General features: G+C 39.5%; 1 protein-coding gene across 1 annotated transcript in view; it reads right to left on the reverse strand.

The window, feature by feature from the left end:
- The window catches only part of EXOC4 (exocyst complex component 4), a 402,172-nt gene that overhangs the window by 351,152 nt on the left and 26,470 nt on the right, over positions 1-24,550 (reverse strand). The window contains exons 4-5 of the mRNA XM_042872752.1: positions 6,198-6,382; positions 3,808-3,917 (exon numbers count right to left, since the gene is read on the reverse strand). Of these exons, the coding sequence (XP_042728686.1) occupies positions 3,808-3,917; positions 6,198-6,382 (295 nt within the window). The remainder of the gene's footprint in view (positions 1-3,807; positions 3,918-6,197; positions 6,383-24,550) is intronic.

The following is a 24,550-nucleotide window of genomic DNA, read 5'->3' on the forward strand; positions in this document are numbered from 1 at the left end:
ACAGCCTTCCTCCTTAAGTAAGTAGGCACAAAAATTTACCCTGAAACAATCAAGACAAACTGTGCTTTTCACACTGCACTATAATGACAGCAGGAAAAAAAATACAGACTCACTGCTGGGTTCCACCACCTTCTGATTAAGTCCTCAATTGGACCTGTGCAAATGCAAAACAGCTCACAGGACAAGCCAGGTTTAGCAAGAGTATTTAACTTTTAGTGTGAATGCTTGAGAAAAAAAATCACCCCGCTGGTGTCAAATCCCCAAGTGATATTAATAAAGAAAAAACACTTTTATTTATTTATTGAGCATGCTTAAGGTGGAAGCAACTGTGACACCAAACAGAGAATGTCAGAATGGTATTTTTAGAGCACCTTTAAAACTGGACCTTAAAGCTCCAGGATTCCTCAGGGTATTTCACAGGTCTCCCCATGCTTCCACCTACACAGAGGGACTTGCACTCTTGAGCAGTAACCACACATTTAATCTTTGAAGCCACCATACTGATTGGATCTAGAAGCTAAGTTTTTCTCTTGTTGCTGAGGAATATCCATCACAGAAGAATATCACCTACATAAAATTTACAAATCCCATCCATAAGTACATGTTACCAACACCGTTTCCACTTCAGGTTGCCTTCTGTTGGCTTTCTAAGATGCAATTTCATGAGTTTTTCAGGAAAGAAATCTCCTAGGATTTCTGTGTACTGAGTGAGAACATTTTATAGTTCCAGGAAGAGCCTGGCAAGGCAGAAACTGCCATAAATATGCTTCAGAACAGAGAAAGTTCACGCAGAAAAATAAAATTTAGAAGTGAATTTATTTCTCTGAACTGGCACGAAGGGAAAGTGCTGCCATGAGCTGCCGTTTCTACAATCCTCAGGTGAACATTACCAAAGATTCTGTTTATTTTAAAGTGCAGGAGGAACTGCTTTAATTTCCTTATAAAGATTCTACAGCACAAAGTAACGTCTCTTTTGGGAAGCAAATGCAGAAAGGACTCAAAAATGTTGGCATCTTCTTTGCTGAGATAGGTTGAATGAGTCAGTGCTTCATAGTGGTGTATATTAATACGCATGGCCACTTCGTTTCATCAATAAAAAGCTAAAGAACCTCAATGACTAAAGGCAGAAACAGCTTTCATAATGCACACACATAAGTTTTAAATTTCTAATAGTTTTGCAGCCCTGGAAAAGACTACTTTTAAATAAAATTATCTGGGAAAAAAAAGTACATAAGTACATTGTGAGCTTCAAGCAAAACCATATGCATGCTTCATGCTGACCAAACGTTTGCTATTATATCCTCTATCTTTCCCATTCTGAAGGACACTTGCCCAGCACAAGACTGTGTAATAGAGTGAAACAAGGAGCCAGGTGAAAGATTTTCTGGTGCAATGAGCATGAACAGCAAAAGATCTGAACAAATGAGAGGTTTGATGGCAGATCCTCAGATGATGTATAACAATTTACATCAGTTGAGAATGAAGCTATCAAAGCCTTGTTTTCAGGTGTTTGGAGTCAAAGCAGCCATGCTGTTTTATGCCCACAACCAACCTATTTCTCAGAAATCTCTTTGTATTTTTACCCGTTGCTTGTATCTTTGCTTCCATCTCAAACACTTTGCGTCCACTCAAACACTGCACAAAATAACTTTATCAGAGAATCTTAGAACAAGAGATGTCATCAACACTGCATCAGATCTGAGATGCCTAAAATACATAAATCAAAAAACAATCTCTCTCATCCTTATTAACTCTTCTGTTCTTATTTTTGTCTGCTTAATTCCATTTTTCCTCCCCAGTTCTAGATATTAATGAACCCTTTCTCAGTCTCAGCAGGTGAGATGAGAATTGGTTGGGCTGTGAAAGTCTTCAAAGATGAAAATGTCAAAAAAATAATTTCAAAGCAGATTTAAGATTGTTGTTACACTAGCAATAAAAAAAAAAAAGAAGACAAAAGATGATGAAAGATAGGGATTCCATTTTTCAACAGGCGCATCTCCTGCTGTCTATTCCCCATCAATAAAACACAATGGGAGATTCCTATCAGCTCTGCAACTTCAGACTTTTTTCTTCTTTATTATCACTATCATTATTTTGCTAGGAGGATTCATGGTTTAGATGGAAAACTATCAGCAACGGCAGATATTACACAACTCACTTACAGCAAAAGTAGTAGGCCTGGGGCCCCCAGCACAAGGAGGATATGGAGCTCTTGGAGCAGGTCCAGAGGAGGGCTACTAAGATGATCAGAGGGCTGAAGCACCTCTGCTATGAAGTAAGGTTGAGGGAACTGGACTTGTTTAGCTTGGAGAAGACTCTGGGGCGACCTAATTGTGGCCTTCCCTTATTTGAAGGGAATGTATAAACAGAAAGGGTGTGATGCTTGTGAAGGTGGATAGTGATAGGATAAGGGGGAATGGTTTTAAACTATGACAGGAGATTTAAGTTAAATATTAGGAGGAAGTTTTTCCACTCAGAGAGTGGTGAAGCACTGGAACAGGTTACTGAGAGAGGTTGTGGATGCCCCGTCCCTGGAGGCATTCAAGGCCAGGCTGGATGTGGCTCTGGGCACCTTGGCCTGGTGATTGGCAACCCTGGACACAGTGGAAGGGTTGAAACTGGATGATCACTGTGGTCCTCTTCAACCCAGGCCATTCTGTGATTCTATGAAAAGTAGGTTAACATTTACAGTGGTGGGAACAGCATACAGCTGTGCGTGGTTTATTCTTTTATCTCCCCAAATCATGTGATTTTGGAAAGAACTGAGCTTCACTGTTTATATGGGTTAAGTACAATAATTCTGACAGTGACACTCAGAATTTTTGCATGCTTTTTATCCTAGGGTTCCATGATGAAGCTGCTCTTTCCAGCTTTGTAAATTTGTATTGGCACATCACAAATCTCAAAAACCCCCACTAGGAAGAATTACAGCCTCCGCCTGAGAGACAAGCCACCTCAACAGAAACACAGCCACATAACAAAAATGAGCAGAAGAATGATCACAGAAGAGAGGTTGGAGGCAAGTATAGCACAAAACAACAGACTCAAGCTGACAAAAATAAGGAAAGAAATGGTTAAGGGTGAGAAGACTAAAAAAATATCCCAATTTGAGGAAGACTGACAAGGAGGCAAGTGGGACAGACATGTAGGTCACTTCTGTATTCTTCATTTTATTCATTTGTTGAACAAGGACAACCACACATTAATCCACTGAAACAATACAAGGATTAATTCCCCATCTGTGCAGTGCTTTCAAAGCTTCGTACAAAATAATAATAAATAAATCTGAGTATTTTGCTTAGTACCTGTTGCATCAGGTATACAAAGACAACCAGATTAATCCTGTGCCTAGGGAGTCCTTTAGTCAAACTTGGAAAGATCCCACAAGGAAAAGCTTTGACCTTTTGGCTCCAACACAACAAAATACTTCTGTGATATCTACATATACTTGCTTGACTACATAAAATATAGAGGAGACTTCTATGGAAACTGAACTGACTGCTGATCTCTTGTCCAGATATCACAGATATGATCAACACAAGAACAGACAAAGAAAACAAAGTGTATTTAATTTAAGTAAGGATTACTTGCCAAAAAAATCTGCAGATATGATTGAATTCTGCCCCTCGATTTACCATTCTCTCATTTCACAGTATTTTACAAATTTTCTTTATATCTTTTTATCTCAGGACCCCCATTAGCAGACATCTGTGAAGAGGGGAAGACACATCCTCTACTACTCTTGAAAAACCAATTGAAGTGCTACAAAATAAGCCAGGTAGGAACACAAGTGACTGAAATACTCACTGCTAGAGCTTCCAGGAGTACTGAACTGGGAAGTTTCGAGGAACTTTCGAGGTGTAGACAAGTTAGTAACATCCATGAGGGGTACAGAGGAAGCATCTTTCACAAGTGAGCTGTATGAGGGGGAAAATTAAAGCAAACTCTTTACTATCATGTAGAATCTTCATTCACAAAAAATAATTATTTCTTAAATGTGTGTGCAAAAGAGATAAACGTAACAGTTCTGATAAAGAGGTTTATGAAACCTAAATTAAAGCACAAGTCCATAGATGGGTACAAGTGACAATGTGTAAATACACTTGAAAGAAGAAGACAAAAGCCAAAAAGCAACGATGAGGGAACACTGTTGCATCAGCGACAAAAATCTGGTAACCCAAGGCCACTCTGAATTTATTACAGCTCTAGACTCCTCTGAATGGTGGCCACAGCACCATTCGCCTCCAGCACAATTAACTCCTGATAAAAAACTGACAAAGAATTGTTATGATCTTTCTAGAAAACCACATATGGAATAGAGATGATCCCACTTCCACAGCCTTTAGGGGGAAATTCTTTACAGAGAGAGAGGGGGAGGTGCTGGAACAGGCTGCAGAAAGAGGTTGTGGATGCCCGGTCCCTGGAGGTGTTCAAGGCCAGATTGGATGGAGCCCTGGGCAGCCTGGTCTGGTATTAAATGTGGAGGTTGGTGGCCCTGCCTGTGGCAGGGGGGTTGGAGATTCCTGATCCTTGAGGTCCCTTCCAACCCTGTGATTCTGTGATTCTTTGTAAACTACTTACTCCTTTAAGCTTTTCTAGCACCCTCTAGCAATATTCACTTTCTCCTCCCCTCCAAATTCCTGTTCTGTGTACATCTACATAAACCCTTCTCCAAAGGAACCTTCTTACTCTGAAAGCAGAAAGACTTGGTCATTTCCATAATTCATATAGTATCATTTGCCAAAAATACGTTGCATTGCTTCAGCTGCATAATGAAAGCCATAAAGCTGGATATGGCAGGGGAGCAAATGCAAGAAATCATTTCGAAGATAAGGAAGCAGAGAAGGCTCCCTCTAATGAGTTTTGTGTTTTCCCTTAGAGGTCAAAATACCTACAGAAACATGCAGAAACAAGGGCTAACCTTACTATCCACCTACACTCTACATATCTACAACACCACGCTTAAAGGGACTGGCTACACATTCCAGATTAGCACTGTTAGATCTAACACACTTGCTGTGTTGATTTTAAGTAACTATAACCATAATTGCATCCTAATTGACAGCAGTCTAGGGCAGCGCACCAAAAAGAAGCTACAAGATTGTCCTTGATCCAAGTGTTCATATTAATATCGTATCAATGATGTATAACAAGGAATATGGAAAAAGACAAAGCAAGAAAAAGATAAGGGTCCCTGTAGCAGTCATACAAAATCGCAGTTAATTAGTAGTTGCATAGTCTGGGTACACCAAAGCTTTTTGTCTGTTTTTAATTAACAAGATGAGTAAGGAAGAGAGAAAGGCCTTGCTAACAACTCCCTTTCCTAGAAACTTCAACTTCAAACAATTCTTAGTTTCATGAATTTATTTAATGAAACTTACTATCTCTCCTCTTATTTTTGGTTAGCATTTTTTATTCCTCCTTCCACATAATAGGATGCTAATTTATCTTTTCTCTGCATCTTAATTATATGCTGACTCCTCTGTTGCTCCCCACCATTGTTTATTATCTCTCCTGCTCTACAGAAAGTGACAATCACTCACTTTCTTTTTTCTAGCCAGTATCTTCCTTTCTTCCCTCCCAAAAAAGTTACTGCCATCAAATTTAGAATTCACAACATTAGGAAAAAGTACCAGTTGAACTGAACTCCCACTGATCAGAAACACCAAACGAGTAAAGTGTTTCAACATCCTTAAAACACCTTTGGAACACTACAAAGCTAAGATGCTTTGCTTGGGTGCTTCAATGCTGTGGCTTCTGGCCAGTAACCTTATGATCACTTGAAGTTTTTTAAACCCTGGCAGCGTGATAAAACAGATGAGCACTTCTCCTCTGTGATATTCCCTTTGCCTGACCTGAGAGCCTCACGATCATGGCATCTGTGGGAAGGGTACATGGGAAGGAAAAGAATGCAGAAAGGAACTGATCTCATCATAATTCCGTGAGAAGCAGCAAAAAAAAAAAAACCCAACAGAATTGCTAAGCAAAGGAACTGCTCGAAGGCTCCACAGAGCACCAACATACATGGGGGTTTCAGGATCTTCACAGCCATGAGCAAAAGGAAGTTGCTAACAAATCTAAGAATGAAAATTCCAATTGATGTTACAGTCCCAAGAAATTTTCAGCTGATGACAGGGTGAAGGTTGTCCTCTTCCCTCCCAGAGCCACTGCCCTTAGTCAGCATCAATCAAACCAACCTTATTCTCCCCTTCTCCTTGTTGCGCTGCCCCACTTTGTTAGTTGATTTGATGTAAAGATGACGGTGTAACTCATCTATCAGGACTAAGTGCATGTTCATCTTCTTGCTGTGGAGCTCCAGTCTCAGATCACTCAATCCCTCCACTTGAAGAAGGGGACCCTCCAAGGAATCCACTGCTGACACCTGGAATGAAAACACACATGACAACTTCCCAAGGTCATTTCACGCACCTCTCAGAATCCTTCCCTTCAGTTGGAGGAATATCTAAATACCAGGACAGCTCTATCCACAAATTCTTTTGAAGTAGAAAAGGCTCAAGTTGTGTTTCACTATCTGTACTCTTAAGAGAAAAATCAACATACAGAGAGGATTCAGTATGCAAATAATTGAAATCTAATGAGCATTCTTCAAAAATCATGAACATATGTATAAGACAAGCTACTTTAAATATCATTTATTAAATAAATTAAAGCAAAGGGTATCAAACTAGAAGGATTATAGTGTGGAAAAGTGTTAAGATATTGACATTGTTGTTTCAGTATCTTTATTCTTTTCATTACATTAACACCAATGAAACATTACTCCCATTTCCAGTTTATTTGTGGTGTGTTTTGTTTTGTTCTGTTTTTTGTTTTAATGTTTGCTTATCAAGTTCCAAATAAAGGACAATAATTCTGCACAAGCACCAGACTGGGATCATAGCATCATATGCAACAGTAGCAAGGAGTTCACAATTGGCTTGGAATGGGGGAGTTTGGGTTGAAAGGGACTCCTCCCACTAGGTCACATTGATCAAAGCTCCATCTGAGCCAGCCTTGAACACTTCCAGGGATGAAAATGCAGACATGCAATGATGTGTACAAGCCATAAGCAACGCTGCCCTGCTCGTGCACTTCAACAGACCGGCATCCAGAGGCCACTAGAATGAGAAACTTAATTAATCTTCTTTGTGCCCTGAAAAAAGGCCATGAACAAAATGTACCAGGAAGGACAAATTAAGGTATTAAAGCAGCACTGTTATCAGTTCGGATCTCTCCCAGTTTACTATTTCTAAAAATTTCACAAATCTTCTAAATTGCTTAGAAAGATCCAGCACTCCCCAGCAGCATCCCTAACTTTAAGGTTGATGTTGAAATGAATTGGAAATAACTGCAAGCATAGCTTATTTTACTGTGCATCACCTTTTACAGAGAAAAGCAGGTATTTACATTTTTAGAAGAAAATATCTAATAATTTAAGTTACTATTGGTGAAATATGGCATTTGCTTGCTTTTCAGGATTTAAGTTTGTAGCAAACCTGTCAGCTAAACATTAAAAATGAGAAGCAAGGAGATACAGTAAGCAGACATCCAAGCTAAGGTCTGGTCCCTTAATACCAGTAAATATTAACCATACTGAAAGAACATACATCAACAGAGCATTATTGTGCTTGCCTTCAAGTCAAGAATGACCCCAAAATAGCCTTGGGGCACTCCAACTTTTTAAATTAAGAGTAGTTTCTATGAGAAAACTGCATTCCTTCCTTCCTTACTCCCGAAAAGTGCTGCTAAACAAGAACTTTTTTGCATGGAAGGAGAGCATCCATTTGCTGCTCTGCCATATGCACCTGCATCTAGATTACTCAGCATCGCTTAATATAAGTCACAGAACAATCAAACAATGATATATTGGCAATCCACAGGGGAGAACTTCATCATGATTTCCTTAAAGACCTCTTGAAAGCCTAAATTTTGTCAACAGAATTTCTGTCTGTCAATCAGAGGACTGAACAGGATTCCTCCTAATCCCAGCTATACTGAAGTCAAAGAGCACTCACATGGCTCCTATCATTTCACACAATGAACTATTCATCCTCTTCTTCCCAAAATCTATTTTGAGCAGTTATTTAAATATGATCATAAAACCATGCTGCAGATGAAAGAAAAAACCAAATTCACATCTCCCCAAAGAGGTAACACGTCAGAGTGCACACAAATGGAGAAGGGTCAACAAGCAGTGCAGACACAGCTTAGAAACTTTGGGTAGAAGTAAACATAAGTTCTAATTTTATCTCCTTTCTTTGGCAGGTGGGAATGTATCCCAAATTTCCCAATCACAAAGGTGCTTTAACCCCCAGTCACTCTGGGGGGGTGTGCAGGCATTCATCACTGCCCTGCGAGCTGTCAGCAATTTCAACAAAGCAAGAACAAAATCAGCAACAACATTTGTCAAACTGAGAAGCTGAGAGATGAAAATGCAGCAAGGAAAGCAAAGAGGAAAATGTCATTAGAAAAAGCTACGACATCCAGTGAAAGTATCATCTAAACCACACGCAACAAAATCTAAAGCTTTGCATTCAAATCCTGCAGCTCAATTTTTACCTTTCCAGTTACTAAAAAGCTATTCTCAAAGCTAATCATTAAAACCAAACATCCAGCTCTCAAATGTGTTAAGAAACAAATGGAACAATCAATCATTTACTGTACTTAAAAACGAAAAACCTCACGCTGTCATGCATTGAACTTTCTTTTTCTGGGGGAAAAAAACAGCTTTTTGGTTTTTTTTGCAGGGTCTGCTATTGGACTTTAAGTTGTCTTTTCTGACAGTCCATATTTGCAGTCAGACAAGTTGAAGTTATGTCCTTGATAAATGCCACTTTCCCAGTGATTGAACCGCACAGACAAGTTTCAATGTCATGCACACCTGGAGCCTTTTAACTTGATGCAGCCCCACTCCAGTGAAGCCTCAAATAAATGCTCCTTTCTTTTCAGGCATTTCATTTCCTATTACCACCAATTATCAAGACAAGAGCTCAAGACAAAAAGACTTTTTTATGTTCAGAACAGTTCAAGTCTGGAAAGTAACCACAAGCTCAATCCAAGTTCATGGAGGTCCATGGAAGATCTCCAGTCAGTTTAGGAGTGTAGACACTACATACAAAAAGAAATCCTCTTCAATAGTTCCACCTACGTAGAACTTTCTTAAATTCTGGCAGCAAGCAAGCTATGGAGCAGCACCCTAAATCATATTTCAGAATACAAAATATAAGATTAAAACATTTTGTTAACTTGTATGGTGGATATGGAGGTTGGTGGCCGTGCATGTGGCAGGGGGGGGTTGGAGCTTGATGATCCTTGAGGTCCCTGCCAACCCAAGCCATGCTATGATTCTATGATAACCTAACATAAAGCAAAACCATAAGCAAACAAAACGATGCAGAGTTGATTACAAAGAATGCTCAAAATTAAAAGCACAATACAGATAGATCAGCAAATGCAACTGTTGTAGAAAAAATTTAAGAAACATTGGTAAGCTAGTGCTTCACCTTACTGTCCTGTGAAAGACCAGTTCTAACAGCTGATTTTTAGCAAATAACTGTAACTGATAGGCTCTAAAATCAAAAAGGATTCATTCTCCAGATGTCTAGCAGTTCTAAGAGTTACAGAGGTGGATGGAAATGAAGGGGAAGCAGCAAGCGAATAGCAAGAGCAGTAACAGCAACCAGCAGCTCTGGTGACTACCTACAAACACAAACAGGAACAGTTTACAAGTGGTTTTATTTAAAACCAAAGTGCACATTATGACCATGTTAACATGATGGTCAGCTGCCTTGAGGAGCAGGAAGGCTACAACAGGGCTCAGAAACTCAACACTGTGTGTCAACCAAGAGCACGGCCAATGCAAAGTGAATCCAAGAAGAGTCTGGACATCAGCAACAGCAAGACTAGAAATACAGTATTTTTAACGAAACTCATAACTGGGACCAGACTAATACATCTATCATTGCCAAAGTTCAATTAAAAACCTGAGTTTTACATCCCTACTTGGCCAATATCACACAATCTTCAGTACTGTGCAAGAGACACAAGCATATGATAAAATACTTTAACCTTTGAAGATCAGAAGAGTTTTAGTTCCAGTTGCACTGTCAACTCATATTCAACTTGGACATGGCACTTCAATTAGGATGAGAGGTAATGGCCCCACATTGCCAGCCAACCAGGGGAGATTCAGGTTGGATATTAGGAAAAAAATCCCTGGAGACATTCAAGATGAGAGTAGATGTTCCACTGAGGGACATCTAGTCTGATGGTTCAGTGTTACAGTGGTGATGGGGTGATGGTCAGACTAGATGATCTCTGTGGTCTTTCCCAACCTCAGTAAGTCTGTGATTCTATGATTCACAACCTCTTCTCATTTCAGATTCTAACATGGAAAAGGAGGCAGGTGAGTTGCACAAAGTACAGCTGGCCAGAGTACAACACAAAAACTACTCCATAAAACATGACATTGCTCCTGCTCAACTTAATAGCTATTTCTCCTGTTAAAGAGAACATTAACCCCAACAAAATACTCTTATTAGGGATTTTTCTCTTTTTTAGTTTGGACATTGAGCCTCTGTTCTTTGAATAAAGAAGAAATCAATAAGATGTACTGCAGAAAGAAGCCTAAATATTGGGCTGAACATATTACATATATTGCTAGGACCACTCCTAAACATAAAAGTAGCTTTTAAGATTTTAAAAAGCAACTGCCTCCCTCCTTCTTAAATAAGAAACTTAAAATAAATATTAAGTAGTTGAATTGCACAATTTTTTTTTCCTACTCATTTATCACAAAGTTACCCAGAGTACTCAAATAAGAGCCATCTAACTAAAAACACTCTTCAGGATTTTAATTTTATTATTTCAAACAATTAAGAATAGCAAAAAATCTCAACAAGTTACAACACTTCAGATTTTAGCATTTACAGCACCTTATAAAAGTATACTTTTTTTTTTTTTTTTTTAGTTCATGGTGTTTTGTACACTCACTTTAAAAAGAACTGAAGAAGAACAATCCTACATTTAGAGTAGCAGTAGAACCCATTCTTATATCCATTTTCAGAACAGTCTAGCTTTTCTGATTCCTACTCTCTACCACATTTAACTCTGCTTTACAGAACTTATTATAAATCAAAATTTGAAAGCAACTCAGCTAATGTCATATGGCAGCTGTTATTAAATATAGCCATGAAGCCAAAGGCTATCCATGCCTACCAAGGAGGGATCTCAGCTGCAGGACTGCATCATCTCCATATTCCTTGAGAAGCGGTAGCTCAGTATTGTGGTAGCTCAGGAACACTCAGTGGTCCCCAGGTAAATGCTGATGTGTAACAGCAGTAAGCACAGATTTCAAGATTTTCCATTAGAATAAGCCAAATAATTTTCTGGAAGTCAGGAATTAGCATTCATACCATTAACAGAATAACATACTAACTATGCTTGGAAGGGACCTCTGGAGTTTTCCAGTCCAAATCAGAGCTCAAAGCAGGGCTAACTCCAAATGTTAGATGATGTTCACCAAGACCTCCAGTCAAGGTTTAAAAATCTGCACAGATAGAGATTTGGAGCCTCTCTGGTCTCTCATTTCTAGTGTTTAATTGCTTTTCTTCTTGCACTCAGTCAGTTTCCCCCATCAAGACTTGAGATGGTTGCTTCTAGTTGCTTCACTATGCATTCTGCAGAGAGGCCTGGCTACATACAGCCTCTGCTTCTCCAGATGGTCACAGATGGCAAAACCCTCCCTTCTCTGCAGACTGAACAAATTCAGTTTTCACAGACTCTTCTTACACCCCATGTGCTTCTAACCTGGGTGTTCTCCACTGGAATTCTCTTGCAAACCCTTTCTGTCACAATGCCAACATCATTCTTGTAGCGAAGCCTTCCAAACAGATACAGCCTTAAAAGTGTATGGTCACTTCCCATGATACGGAAGCGTATCACATATACATCTTGAAGGTGACACGAGTGAGATTTAGAAAAAGAAATGCATTACTCAGCAAGTTGGTGAGGGACCTGAACCTTGTCTTCCACATGTCGCTGCCACCTCAGACACATCCTGAACTGAGGGCACAATTAATATATAGCCCTTTCTTTTTAATTCTTACCCTTGGTTGGACAAAGAAGATTGAAGATGTTACAAAACAAAGAACAGTATGATATGTATGATACGCAGTTAGATTTTCTCCTCTTTAGTTTATCCTTTCAACTTAGACTAGCTCTTCAAAGTAGTTGCCTGTTCTTTTTAATATTCCTATTACACACTGCACTTATACTAATAAAAGGGCTAATAGAAGTAGAACAGCATACAGAGGGAAGGAGTTCTTTAAACAGAAATTCTACCACAAGTAAATGGTACCAAAAGAAAAGGGGGGTGTAATCCTTATCACCACTTTTCTCGTATTCACATATTTTTTTTAATCTCTGAGAGTAGTCTGGCTCTCTCAGTGAAAGACATGCTTAAATACAAAATTACTCTATTTGTTGAAAGAATAATAAAAACATTGGCTCGTCCAACAACAGAATTTGAGTTACATAAACTCACAGTCACCTCTGACGTTAAAATCTACTTACGTATGAAGTACAATAATATGCAGTGACCCTTTATAAAATAAGGATCATTGAAATATGGCTGAAAAAAGAGCTCTGTTCCATATACTCTAAAAATCAAGTTCATAAAAAAAAGTAACTGTGGCACCAGAAACATCATGCAGCTGGTTTAAAGGTCACAGTCAGTTTATAGTAGAGCTTTACTGTCTGAAAAAGAAGGTATAGTTAAACATTTGCCTATCATAACAACCCATTTGGGAGGTTTTAATTTACTATTTACACTATAACCTAAGCATGAGAAAGATATGTCTTAAAAAAAGTCTTCTCAACTTTGTCCAAAGTTTTTCAATCTGCTTTCAGTTAGATCCCTTTAGGTGGTTTTCAACAGTATTTAAGTTTTCCAGAAAGTACTGTAAAACAGAGAAATTCTTTTAATTCTAGACCTCCAATATTGTGGAAGTCTATAAGCAGAGATAAAAATGAAAGGCTTGAAGTTCTCCTTCAGGGTAGAAAAACAGAATAATGGTAGTGCAGACCAGGAAACAAAATGCTTTCCATCTGGGATACCAGTCTACTCTCAATTCAGATGACAGATACAAAAAGACGAAGAGCAAACAACTGAGAAAGGTTAAAGGAAAACAATGTGGTAGGTCACAATTTGAAGGGAAAAAAGTCAAGTCATACACAAACACAGTATGACAAATGGAGAAAAGCTGAACCCTTTGAATAAAACAGCAAATAAACAGCAGCAGTCTAGAAGATTTCAGCTGCCTCGCTGGATGAATAAAGACAATGCTGACATTTAAAAGGGGAGAACTGATCTATTGCTTTTACAAGTAACTTGCTTTCAAAAGGTACAGAAAAGGAGAATGGCTTCAAAAAAAAAAAAAAAAAAAAAGGTCTAAATGCATGTAGCCTGATCTAAACAAGCAGTTTGCTGAATTCTGTCTACATCTGGATTGTGTGAGAATCACAGAATCACCAAGGCTGGAAAAGACCTCCGAAATCATCCAGTCCAACCGTCCACCTACCACCAATATTTCCCCACTAAACCACATCCCTCAATACAACATCTGAACAGTACTTTGAATCTTCAGTGTTTGGGTAATGAACAACAGATTAAGCCTGATTTTAAACTGCATTTATATTTTTCTAATTAGAAGCTTGACATAAGTCTTATCAAGTGAACTGGTTTTTCAACTGCAAAATTTGTTCAGTATTTTGGTAGCAAGGTCATTTAGGATGAAGCTACTGTGTTTCTGTCCTTAAGAATGTCACAGCCGAATGAAGGAATGTAAGGAAATCTTGCACCCAAGCTACATTAACAAATCCAAGGACAGAGAATCATTCACTACCAAATCACCCTCGGCCAGTGTACAGCATGGTGTGAAATGGTATGAGGACAAGGCAAGCTAAGATGACCCTGGACTTGAAGGAACATCCACACAGTCTCAAAGCAAGGAGTCTTTGGCACAAAAAGCATGGAGAACATGAAAAGCACACAAATCAGAGAGCTACTCCTGACTGCCACTGCCTCTTTTCCCTTAAAAAAAAAAGAGAAAAGGCACACAGGATGTGTGGGGATTAATGAATGCTTAGAAAGCACTCATCATGAACAGTACTGAGCGTTGATTAGCACGCTGGATATTAAGATGATGGAAAAAATTACAAGTAATTCTGTTTGCCTTTAAACCATCTTGAAAGAATTCAGAAGCTAAAAGAGTGTTCCAAAACTGTTCCAAAAGACAGAGAAGTAAAGAAGGCAAGCCCTGCAGCAGTGTTTTGAAAATAGCTGAGGTCACTTCTTTTTTAGAAATAAAGGGATTTGCTGATCATTGAGGAAGAAAGTAGGGAGAAAACTAGGAGGTTCTGACCTACACACCAAAAACGATGCTCAGGTTGCAAGAGAACAGCCCATCCTGAGAAGCCAACAGGGTAAGCTTATTTAGTAGTGCAAAGACAGGGAAAACGTAAAGAGTAAAAAGGCTTTCTTTTTGTTGGTGGGGTTTGCTTTCTCTTAAGTATAGTGCCTTAGATTAGATTGCCCACTCGTGCATTCATCTAACAACTGAAATGCAGCCACTTCCACAAAAACAGGCAGCAAGTAGCCAGCATGCAGTACAACACCAAACAGTAAGAAGGTAAAGGCAAAAGAATAACACACTTCTTTAATGCTTCAACGGAGCAGAAAAGTGTCGTCCACACAAGTTCCAAAAAGCTGAATTCCACAATCCTATATTCCAAATCAACCATCCCAGCTAGTCTTATTTTCTTTAAGAGAAAAATAATGATCAGTAATATCAGATACAAGCACAGAGGTCAATTAGATGACAAAGCCATTTCCCCACGACTATTTTACCACCTTAATTCTATTTTACAATGTTGGTTTTACATCTTTTGCTGATAAGAATACTGCTACTACGAAAATACCTAAGCAAATCTGTTACAAACATAGTAATACAAAGTGCAGCCATCCTTTACTGTTATTAAACCTTTATGCAAATGGTAGTGGCCCAACCTAACTTACTACTTTTCTCTACAAATTTTAAAACAATTACAGAATTATGTCCCTCACCTGCTGTCCTTTACTCCACCTACATTAATTTAATTCTTGCCATTTTCTCTTAGTCCTGCCACCCATCCATCACTCTCCTTCCTCCTCCACTCTCTCTAATTCATCAATGTCTTTCTAGTAACAAAGTGCTGAAACCACAAGCAGTGCTCAAGGAACAGACCAGCTAAAAGCCACGAGGATCAGCCAACTGCTCAGTTGAACTTCAACACAATATATGAGCTACCTCAGCAACACTATGGCTAAGGACTTGGTACCTGTGACAGCTGAATGCCTCGAATCCTTAGTAGCTCCTTGGCAATTGGATGAAATTAGCAAATTAAAAGTTGGGTATCACCTCTGAGAGGCTCACATAGCTCAGCCACACACCTCAGCTCCCACGGGACACTGCTGAGGCCATAAGTTTAAACTGGTTCCAAAGTAAAAAGGACAGAGTCAAGGAAGAAATCTACTGAGCACTATTCAACACAAAAGACAGAAGCTTCTCAGTGAAAGGCTGCCTGCTGATGGAAGCTCACAGTGCTTTGGAAAAGGCTGCTATTGCTTGCTCCATCTTCATCTTCTTTCTGAGCATCCCCTCCATCAGACATCAGACAGTGGCCTCAGCACACCTTTGGTCTGACCTTGTGCTGCCATCTACATTAAATCTCACTGGAGCACTATCATGGAATAGAGATACCATTGAAGGTATTATTAAATCAGAAAAAAAAAAAAAACAAAAAAAAAACTTTTAAGGCTCTTTCTTCTATTCTTCCTTTCCACACTAGATCTCTGATTTCATGCACCCTCATTCATCCTTAACTTCCATTAAGAAAAGTGTGGTTTTTCAGGACCATTCATCCTAAGCATCCTCTGCCAACATAAGTGATGTCTACAGCAATGGGGGCCTAATGCACTACAGGAAAACACTGGGACTTTTTTTTTTTTTAATGCAAACCTGCAGTTTCCATAAATGATCTCCTATCTTTGAGACAGCATCTCAAATCTTTCACACTCCCCAACCCATTTGTATGTTGTTGAAGGAATCCAACTCTTTCCAATTAGCTCTTTACCTACTAATTTTCATACACAGGGTGGTGACACACTGGAACAGGTTGCCCCAGGAGGTTGTGGATGCCCCATCCCTGCAGGCATTCAAGGCCAGGCTGGATGTGGCTCTGGGCAGCCTGCTCTGGTGGTTGGCGACCCTGCAGATAGCAGGGGGTTGAAACTGAATGATCATTGTGGTCCTTTGCAACCCAGGCCATTCTATAATTTTATAATTATTAACTTGGTTATTACAGAGTTCATGAAGATGTCACAGTAGGTAACACTGAACTGTATTCTTAGACAACCAATGCCTCCTCAATCAGGCATGCTGCCTATAAATCTTCGTTTAAGAGCTGATCAGTGCAAACCTTCCTCTAAGTCTTCATGATAGACAAAATGTTGTCATGTAATTTGAAGGCTATTTTGAAGGTTACTTGGTAGCATTACACCAACTTCACCAGCTATAAATCAGTTAACTCCACTTGAAAATTTCCGGGATAACTCACTCCTGTGTTTCAGACACCCTGGTGAAAATTAAATGACTCTTCTTCACCCATCATTCCCTGCCTTTTGAGCTGCATTAAAAAATACAATCAATTTTATCTAGATTACATTTTACATTGTCCCATAACCCATAACAACTCCCAACAAATTCTGCTGGTATTTGTTGCCAGGGCAGGATTACACCTGTACAAATCAGAGGTCAAAAAAGAAACCTTCTAGAAAGACCAATGGTTACTGGAAGTGTTAAAAAGTCTCACAGAATTAGGTCCATAAAATATCTCAATAATAAAGGTTATCAACAATATTAATGGCAAAAGAAATACTAACCTCAAGGTACGTAATACTCCTAGCTTCATGAGTTTAAAAGTCAACCAATATAAATTGAAGAACAGAGCTCTCAAACTGCCATTCCAAAGAAAAGATACATCATTAAATGGCAGAGACAACTGCCTTCAGCAAAGAACTTCTCATCACTGCATCTGCTCTATGATCAGGAAAGATTAAGCTTCACGTTGAGAAATGTCAATTCCCAAAAGCATAGATCAAAACTTTACCAACATCTCCCCTTTCATCATGACCACTGCCTGTTGTACAGCTGAATCTTACCGTAGTAAAATACTAGACACATGCATTCCACCTTCATTACAGCATGTTTTCTTACTTAATAAACTTTCATCAGCTTAAATGAATGGTTGTTATTAGTTGAGCTAACAGCCACATGATAATACTCCAGAGAGATATCAATGCTTGTTGGTGCATTAACCAAGAGCAGAGGGGCTGAGGTCAAGCGCGTGCCAACGCAAATGAAGCAGTATTAAGCAGTAACAGCTTAATGTACTAGACTGTCTCAGATAATGAAAATTACAGGATAAAAAGAATGAGATAAAGTCATCTGTAAGCGTAGTAACGACAAAAAAAATAAGATGTTTCAAAGGGAAAGCAGCCTTCCATTTTCTAATGCCTTCAATTGTACCCAAGCAAGGTGAGGGCTTTTTTTTTTTTCTAAATTTGAAAAGAACAGAAAAAGAAGGAATAGAAGTGAAATATATTCTAATGACACACAACACCAATGCTTCTCATATAAAGAACTTACAAGTACTCTTCCAAACTTTCCAAGCTAAAATAATTATTTCAGCTTTACAATGCTCCTCTGGGGCAAACAAATAATGCTAATAAGCTCTGTCATCTGAGTAAAGGTACAGCATTCAAAATGAATCTTCAGGAAAGACCCAAGAAAGCTCATAACTTCCTTGTTTACGAATCACATACATGCAGCATCTTAATAAAAACAAAGCTGCCTTCTTTGTCTTCCAAGCCTCGATAATGCAACTATCAGAAATAATAAAATCTGCCAATCATTAAAAACTAGGACAAAATAATACTTTTAAGTATAAATGCTTTGCACACATCAAACCTAAAATGAGACACAACCCTGGAGATGTCATCTTCTCAATTCTGCTTTCTGAAGCCATTGAGTCTACAATGAGAAGACACTGTGCTAAGAGGGGAAAGACTTCAAGGCAAGAAGTAATGAAAAGTATTACTATTTTTGTAATTCTAAAGAAGGAATCTGAAGCAGGGCCAAAACTTAGATTCCGTAATTAAAAAATTTCTGTAGAAATCCAAATGAACAAAAGTCTCTTATTTTCACTGAAGGCATTAATTACAAAATTACAACACTCTTCCACCGCAGCGTTTGAATTCCAGAATTGAAGAAACAAAAGGAAAGACTTCCTTTATTAACGTTCTTTATTTTGGCTGAAAGGAATGCAGGCAGGAAATAAAAATGCATACCAAGAATTCTGTTGCTTTTTCAAATTATTTATTTCATACCCGTAGTATCAGAAGAGATGTCACCACACCTTACTTTTAACTGAAAGCCTCTCCTCATCCTACACTAAAGAACACAGCCACATTCAGACAGAGAGATCAAACCATGTGCCCAGGGTTACAAACATCCAACATTCTCTGGGAAGATGTAATGACTCCAAATGCCGCAAACTCTAGGGGAAACTGTTTTCAAAAAGGACACTTCCCATGGAAGCAGAGGAGACATTGACCCTGGAGGTGTTTGAGAAAAGGGCAGATGTGGCACTGAGCGATCACTGAATCATAGAATGGCCTGGGTTGAAAAGGACCACAATGATCATCCAGTTCCAACCCCCTGCTGTGTGCAGGGTCACCAACCAGCAGACCAGGCTGCCCAGAGCCACATCCAGCCTGGCCTTGAATGCCGCCAGGAATCCAGGGGCATCCACAGCCTCCTTAGGCAGCCTGTTCCAGTGTGTGTGAAACACTTCCTCCTAATATCTAACCTAAACCTGCCCTGTCTCAGTTTAAAACCATTCCCCCTTGCCCTATCACAGTCCACCCTTGTAAACAGTCATAAGTGGACATGGTGATGATGGGCTGACTGCTGGATTAGATGATCTAAGAGATCTTTTCCAATCTTAATGATTCTATGATTCTTTGATTATGAGATGGGAAAGAAAAGGCCAAATAAGTAAGCAGCATTCCTTCCTTGGTCCTGAGAAAATATCAGAATCATTGCATCAACAAAAGGTTGGAAAAGACCTCCAAGATCATCCAGCCCACTGTACTGGGAAGTATTTTCATATTTAAGCTTCTTGTTTGACTCCCCCTTTGCAGAGGAAGCTAAATCCTTTGTCATCATGCACTGTTCTCCAAATATCTTACTCATGGTTTGTCTGTCCTCTTTATGTCTTTCTTTATGTCACCTCTCCATTTTCACTGCCTCAGTAGCTTTACAATCATTTCTGCATAGCATGTCTTCATATTAGAATGTCTTCTGACTGTATTCCCACCTACCAGAGCCCACCTGAAAAAAATAAGGAACTTTTGTAAAATGATCTATTATGCAGACACTGGGGCTGATTAGTATTTCTAATTTAGACGAGATCCTGACAGAAGGATTAGATTTCATAACAAACTATTATTAAAAAAATAGATTCATTAACCCTACAGATCTTAACAAAGGAGTCTCTAAAGCTGTGTAGAAATTCATTTAATACGTCATAAGGAAGCAATGGTGAACTCTATGCTCTGAGTGGGCAGTATCCAACACAAATGAAAATGACCATTATGTTAAATACACTTAATTGAATGCAACAACAAAAAACAGTCACTCAGGTCTAGAAATTCAACCAACTGGCAACAATGCAAATTGGCACTAAGACAGCACTCAGCTCTGAGAAAAGCCCAATGCTATTATTCACTTCAGAAAGGAACAGGAGACATTATTCTTCCCTTGACAGAAGGAAACTAAAATCCTCCTTAACGTTGAGAAAGGAAGAAAAGTCAGTGTTGGAGTGTTCCCTGGCCTACTTCTTGATAAACAAATTACTCCCTCTCTTCAACTTTCTACTGATTTAGACAATTGCAGACAGGCTCAAGGAAAAGGATGTGCTCCTGGGTAAAACCAGACACACATCGCTTCCTAGCTCTGTAACATAACCAGGTGTGATATCAAGCCAAAGTGAAGAACAGTCAGAAGGCTCTTTACTTCCTCCTTCTCATCTATTCTTTGCTTTCTGTCATTCTCTTAATAAAAAAAGAATTCAGCTGGTATGACAGTAATCCTTACTCTTATCCTACGGATCTATTTGTGCAGTTTCACAATGTTTTACTAAGTGCTACAATCCTGCACTCAAAGGAACTGTACTCTTACAATAAGAAATCAAGTTCAGAGTAAGCATACCATGGTCTATGGGATTTAAAAGTTGTTTTTAAAAGTCTATATGCTTTGACAAAGCGATATTAGCTCATTAAAATTGCAAAGCTGGACAATTAAAAGCCAGGCAATGCAAAGAAAGTAGCCTAAGCAATTTTCATTTAATTGTGTTATGATATGACCTTTAATTACTTGATTCAACAACATTTCTTCCTTCAACTGTTTTCAGCATTTCATCTCTTAGACTATTTTAACACATGAAAATATAAATTCCTCCCTATGGGTACCTCATGGGTCAAAAGTAGAGCCAGAACAATTAGATCAACACCACGGACCTCTGTGCTATTTGAGTTAATTAAGAAAACTGTAGTCGCAGCATACTGCCCTTCAAAACATCACCCACTGCTGAAGGAAACTAGCCAAGAACCTCTAAGCAAGAGCCCTTCAGTCCTCACCCACTGACCATTGTGTGCCCTCACCCACTGACTGCTGTGCCCTCTTCTTCAAGGTTTGACTTGACTATAGGGTTCTGTAGCCCAGATCTTCTCTTCCAGCCTCAGATGAGAATAATTCAGATTCCTGCCTTCCAGCAATTACAGGAAAGCCTCCAGGCCAAGTGCTTTATAAGTCAGCCCCATCTTGCCACCATCACCAGCTCTGCTGCTCTTCCACTGAGACACTGCACTGCCTTCTCATGAAGCTCCTTCCATGTTAGAATTCCTTTCTAAGCAGTGACTGTGCTTCACAATAAGGACAAAATACAAATACACGTGTGCACCTGCACTCAATTGCCAAATTGAAGTGAATTTCACTTTTAGCAGTGATGTGAGTCACGCAACAGATCCTTTACAGATTGACGTACAAACTCATACTTCAAAAACCAAAAATACAAAAGTTGAAAATAACTGAAATGTTTTGTCTCAAGCAGGAGTTTGGGGTGCTCTGGATCCTTTTAATTTCTCCAGAGCTTTACAGTTCAACAGAAGTTGGAACTGGAATTTCAAGACAAAGTGTGCAACCTGCAGTTATAGAACAGCAAACCCTGGCCGTGCTCACAGGAGTGTGCATATAAAGACACCAGAACACACAACGTGAACAAGTGATAATCAAAGCTCACCTGCACTATGTTAGACAAATATAGAATGAGAAACACAACACCAGCCTCTTAAAATTGTTGACTTCATACCATCAAGAGATATTCTTCACATCTTGTTCATGCTCCTGGGAAAAGCTGCCGCTTTTATATTAATAATTCTTCCCAGCATTACTCAGTCACTGCACATTAGAACCAGCAGCTGGAGAGTTCTGACTGATAATGAAACCTGTAACAAGCCATCTTCAGCCATCTTTTCCAAACAATAAGGGAATTAAAATTTCAATTTAAATGCAGAGGTTTGAAACACGCTTCAGTGGCAAAATTACTTCAATTAATGTGAGAGGAATACAAAGAACAGACTGCAGAAATGCATTGCAGCAACCAGAAATTATGCTATTAGCATGCTTGCATTCACCTAACACAGCAACTGCAAAGGTCTAATTTAGACTGTACATATCACAAAGCTACAGGCAACAACATTAATCGGTGCTCCAATTTCAATGTGAGGGATACAAGCTCCTTGTCAGATCACTCTGTGCTTTTCGTAAGCCAGGAGCATCTGTTTACCTTGAGGAACAATACTGAAGACAAAGAGATCCATAAACATTCTGCATTTCTGACAGGTTAGTCATTATTTTACATAATATTCTTATCATAAAAAAGGAGAAAGGAATTATCCTGCAGCCAGAGAGCAATTACAACATCACAGTCTTGCAGAGGCATCATTAAGATGGCAAAAGCCAATGAGCCCACAGCCATTTTTGTACATAAAAAGGCCCCGAATGCAGGTTGGTTACTATTTCTCTGTTTCAGGTGAAATTTGTCTTCAAATGAAAATTTGAAGAGTAAATGAGCAGCTGAAAGCATTTAATTTTCACTCAGGTTTTCACTGCATTCCTGATTTAACAAAAATCTAAACAGTAGCTTCTTATATCATTATCATTTGACTTCTTTAAAACAGATACTCCATCATGGGGCAAAAGTAATGTGATATACTACAGAAGTTTGTACTTCTAATACTGTCTGTATCGTATGGGCTTGGCAAGCTTACCTACACATGCACACCACATTTACACACATGCATGTATGCATACATAGATACACCAAACTGCACACAATGTATTGCTAACTGTTAATGGTTTTTCACCCAGAGGGTGGTGACACACTGGAACAGGTTGCCCAAGGAGGCTGTGGATGCCCCTGGATCCCTAGAGGCATTCAAGGCCAGGCTGGACGTGGCTCTGGGCAGCCTGGTCTGGTGGTTGGTAACCCTGCACACAGCAGGGGGTTGGAACTGGATGATCACTGTGGTCCTTTTCAACCCAGGCTATTCTATGATTCTATGAATACAACTCAAGTATGTATTCCAAAACATTTCTAAAACTTATGAGCATTACAAGTCATGTCATTTATCTTTTTACACTTCTTATCTTTCGTTTCTGATAGAAAATGATTTTTTTTTTTTCTGCAATTTCCCACTGAAAAGAATTTTTCAACAAAAAGAAACCCACAAGCAAACTAGCTCTAGTCTATCAATAAAAGAAATTATCAACACTGGTTGACATTTCTACCAATAACAATATTAACACCAAATAGAAATGGATACATTACCCAACCCAGATGACTTACAGACTGGTAGGAAATATATAAGACAATAGTTTATATTTGAAAGAAAGTGAGAATCTAAGGAAAAGAAGTTTGAGAGTGTCCCTGGAAGATGGTTTTGAAAAAGAGAAAAGGGAAATGGGATGAGTTTCAACAAGGCCAAATGCCGGGTCCTGCACTTCGGCCACAACAACCCCAGGCGACGCTACAGGCTTGGGGCGGTGTGGCTGGAGGACTGCGTAGAGGAAATGGACCTGGGGGTATTGATTGATGCTCGGCTGAACATGAGCCGACAGTGTGCCCAGGTGGCCAAGAAGGCCAATGGCATCCTGGCTTGCATCAGAAACAGTGTTGCAAGCAGGAGCAGAGAGGTGATTGTTCCCCTATATTCAGCACTGGTGAGGCTGCACCTCGAGTACTGTGTCCAGTTTTGGGCCCCTCACTGCAAGAAAGATATTGAGGCCCTGGAACGTGTTCAAAGGAGGGCAACAAAGCTGGTGAGGGGTCTGGAACACAAGCCATATGAGGAGAGGCTGAAGGAGCTGGGAATGTTCAGCCTGGAGAAGAGGAGGCTCAGGGGAGACCTTATTGCTCTCTATAACTTCCTGAAGGGAGGTTGTAGTGAGCTGGGGGTCGGCCTCTTCTCTCGTGTCATTAGTGATAGGACCAGAGGGAATGGTTTCAAGCTACGGCAGGGGAGATTCAGGCTGGACATGAGGAAGTATTACTTTTCAGAAAGGGTGGTCAGGCACTGGAATGGATGCCCAGGGAGGTGGTGGAATCACCGAGCCTGGGGGTGTTCAAGGAAAGGCTGGATGTTGTGTTGAGGGACATGGTTTAGTGGGAGCTACTGGGAATAGGTGAACGGTTGGACTGGGTGATCTTTAAGGTCTTTTCCAACCTTAGTGATTCTATGATTATATGAAAATTGTGACCAGGTTACAGAAAGATGACTGCACCAGATGCGGCATGAAAACAGAGCACGGGCAACAGAAAAGACCAGGAAGGTGACAATATCAACAAAAATCAAGATACATTTACACAAGCCATCAGAGTAAATGAGGAGACTGCCTAATACAGTTTAGAGGTACAGAAAAAGTCATATTTAAGGTAAAGTAAGGGAAAACAGAAAATAAAGTAACAGGCTTTAGGAGTACAGGATGACAATGCTGAGATTTTCAGCTCTTCATCCTGACGATGAATGAATGGCTTATTAAAAAAAAAGTGAAATGAGGCCCTGGGCAGCCTGGTACAGTATTAAATGTGGAGACTGGTGGCCGGGGGGGTTGGAGATTCATGATCCTTGAGGACCCTTCCAATCCTGGCCATTCTGTGAATCTGTGAAGAGGCACAGCTAAGACTGAAGTTGCGAGAAATGCAAATGACAGTGAAGTTAATAAAGGAAACAAAAGAGAAAGCAATGAAAAGTCTTTAAAGCATTACTGGCTAAAAAAAAATGTGAATATTTTTGCCTTCGCTTCTGAATTACAGAATTGTTGAGGCT

The sequence above is a fragment of the Lagopus leucura genome, unplaced genomic scaffold (assembly GCF_019238085.1).
Source record: "Lagopus leucura isolate 7727_CA_CO unplaced genomic scaffold, USGS_WTPT01 Super-Scaffold_100008, whole genome shotgun sequence".
Classification (NCBI taxonomy): Eukaryota; Metazoa; Chordata; class Aves; order Galliformes; family Phasianidae; genus Lagopus; species Lagopus leucura.